General features: G+C 72.0%; 1 protein-coding gene across 1 annotated transcript; it reads left to right on the top strand.

The window, feature by feature from the left end:
* The first annotated feature begins 206 nt into the window (after nucleotides 1–206).
* On the top strand, nucleotides 207–2,312 carry IQCN (IQ motif containing N). The gene has a single exon (XM_067560048.1). It carries the CDS (start codon nucleotides 387–389, stop codon nucleotides 2,310–2,312), a length of 1,926 nt encoding a protein of 641 aa, XP_067416149.1. The 5' UTR covers nucleotides 207–386.
* Nucleotides 2,313–2,674: the final 362 nt, after the last annotated feature.

The raw sequence follows: 2,674 nt of genomic DNA, 5'->3' as shown, positions 1-2,674 counted from the left end.
GGCAGCAGCCTGCGTACGGCAGCGGGCGCGGGTCTGACTCGTGCCTCTCACACCTGCTCTTCATGTTCATTTCTTTCTCCTGCAGTAGCAGCCCCGGGCCCCACTCAGGGATCAGGGCCCCGTGGCGCTGGGCAAACCCGGCAGGGCTCCTGCTCTGGGGCTGGGCTGAGCAGGGGGTTGGAAACGACAAACCGGGCTGGGGGGAGAGGAGGAGGCAGGCAGGCCAGCCTGGTCCATGAGCCCCGCCAGCTGCCTGCCTCGCTGCCCTCAGAGGCAGAGAGCGAAGGGGCAGCTGGGCCCCATGGCAATGGGGAATCTGTCCTGGGGGAGTGGCAGGATCAGGGCTTCCCTGCGCCCCCTGACAGGTGGCTCTGCCCCCCCCCAGGATGGCGGCCAATGAGGCTTACCCCTCTACCCTACGCCCTTGGCGTGGCCACATCCATCTGAGCGTGGAGGAGCTGCACCCGTCGGGTAGCCAGAGCCCGCAGCGGCCCAGAAGCCGGGTCAGCCCCAGCCGGCGCCGGAGCAAGCACCGGGCCAGCTCCTTCGACGACGTCCTGGTGGACGAGTTCGACATGCTCCTGGACACGGCGGCCACCGTCATCCAGGCCGCCTGGCGAGGGCACCAGGCCAGGCAGCGGCTGTGCGCCCAGTACCACGCGGCCGTCGCCATCCAGGCCACCTGGAGGGGATTCCTGGCCAGGGAGCGGCTGGCCAGTCAGCAAGCGGAGCCCACTGCCTGGCAGAGCTACCGGGCCCCGAGGGAGAACCCCTGCCGTGGGGCAGAGCGCAAGGCAGAGCTGGCCGCCTGGCAGGGCTACGGGGCCATGAGAGAGAGCCCCTGGCGTGGGGCAGAGCGCGAGGTGGAGCCAGCCACCTGGGAGGGCTACGGGGCCCCGAGGGAGACCCCCAGGCGTGGGGCGGAGCACAAGGCAGAGCCGGCCGCCTGGCAGGGCTACGGGGCCCTGAGGGAGACCCCCTGGCATGGGGCGGAGCACGAGGCGGAGCCGGCCACCTGGCAGGGCTATGGGGCCCTGCGGGAGACCCCCTGGCGTGGGGCGGAGCGCGAGGCGGAGCAGGCCGCCGTGGTGATCCAGGCCCACTACCGGGGCTACCGGGTGCGGTGTGAGATTTACGCCGAGCACCTGGCAGCGGCCACCATCCAGGCCCACTACAGGGGGTACCGGACGCGCCAGGCGTTGGCGGGGAACCACCGAGCCGCCACCGCCATCCAAGCCCGCTGGCGGGGCTACCGCACCCGGCAGGAGCTAGCCCTCGCCCAGGCCGCGCCCCACCCCACGGACAGCCTGAAGGATTTCTTCAGCAAGCGGTGCCGAGGGCTCATTGACTACGTGATGGGGTCGCAGGAGGCCCCGGCCCCCCGCAGCCTGGCGTCCAGGAGACACGCCCTTGCGGGGGACCAGGGCCCGGGCCGCTTCCCGGCTCGCCAGCCAGGGGTGCGCGGGGCCGGGGGGGAGAAGCTGACAAAGCCGCCAGGCCTGCCACAGCGAGGGGGCGGGCAGCCGCCCGCCAGCAAGAGATGCCCGCAGTGCGGGCAGAGCCCGACGGTCCGGGTCCTGGTGGGCGTGGGGCAGGGCACGGCCTACCAGCAGGCCGCCAGCGCGGAGACGGCCCCCGGCCACCCCAGCGCCTGGAGGGAAGGCACTGGCTTCAGCGTGGCTGCCGAGCAAGCGCCCTACAGAGCTGGGCACGGCCGCGCTCCGGTCCGGCGGGCCGTGCCCCACGGGCTGTACCGCGCACAGAGAGCGGCTCACACAGGGCCCCGCCGCCCGGTCGGCTCCCCCCTCGCACGCAAGAGGGGGGCTGCCCCCAACGTGTGGCATCAGGAGAGGGAGCCCGGGCAGAGGGGGCCCCCCTGGGTGGCCCAGACGGCAGCCCGGGGTCGGGCGCTGGGCCGGGGCCACCCGGCTGAGTGGCATGCCGCACCACGCCACGCCTCTGCCAGCCGCCTCCCACCGGCCAAGTTCCAGCGGGACGCAGGGGGCACGGACGGGGCCTGGCTGGCCGGCAACTTCTGGCCCAGCGAGCCCGCAAGCGAGAGGAGGGTCTTCAAGACCAGGAAGCGGTACTGGGAGCTGGCCCGGGCGGCCACCCGCATCCAGGCCTTCTGGCGGGGCTGCCAGGCGCGCCGGGCGCTGCGCGAGCAGCGGGAGGCAGCAGTCAAGATCCAGTCGGCGTTCCGGGGCTACCGGACCAGGGCCGACCTCACCGCGGCGGGCGTCCTGAGCGGGGGCGAGACAGAGGAGGAGGAGGACGGCGTGTGGAGTTGCCAGCCGGGAAGATACCCATAGGCCACAGGGCCCCTTGTGGGGCGGGCCTGGGTTTTTTTTTTACTCTCCCGTTCCCAATAAAGCTACAGCAAGTGCAGCTCTTCCCTCTGCCAGGCACTCACCCCAGTCAGGGAGCGGACGCTTGCTACCAGCCCACAGGCACAATTCCCTGCCCCCCCCCCCCCAGGGAAACTGAGGCCCAGAGCGGAGGCAGCATCTCACCCAGGAGATCAGTTGTAGGCAGGTGGCGTCGCCGTGTAGGGCCCAGGAGCGCAGCCGGACGAGGTGGGGGAGGTAATCACTGTTACTGGACCCGCTTCGGAGACAAACCCGGCATCACCTCCCCGCCTGGCGCCAGGCAGTCAGGGGCAGCACAGTCTAGG

This window comes from Emydura macquarii, unplaced genomic scaffold (genome assembly GCF_026122565.2).
Source record: "Emydura macquarii macquarii isolate MOO-44397 ecotype Brisbane River unplaced genomic scaffold, CSIRO-AGI_Emac_v2 contig_2246, whole genome shotgun sequence".
Classification (NCBI taxonomy): domain Eukaryota; kingdom Metazoa; phylum Chordata; order Testudines; family Chelidae; genus Emydura; species Emydura macquarii.
This window is presented reverse-complemented; position numbering and strand designations above follow the sequence as displayed.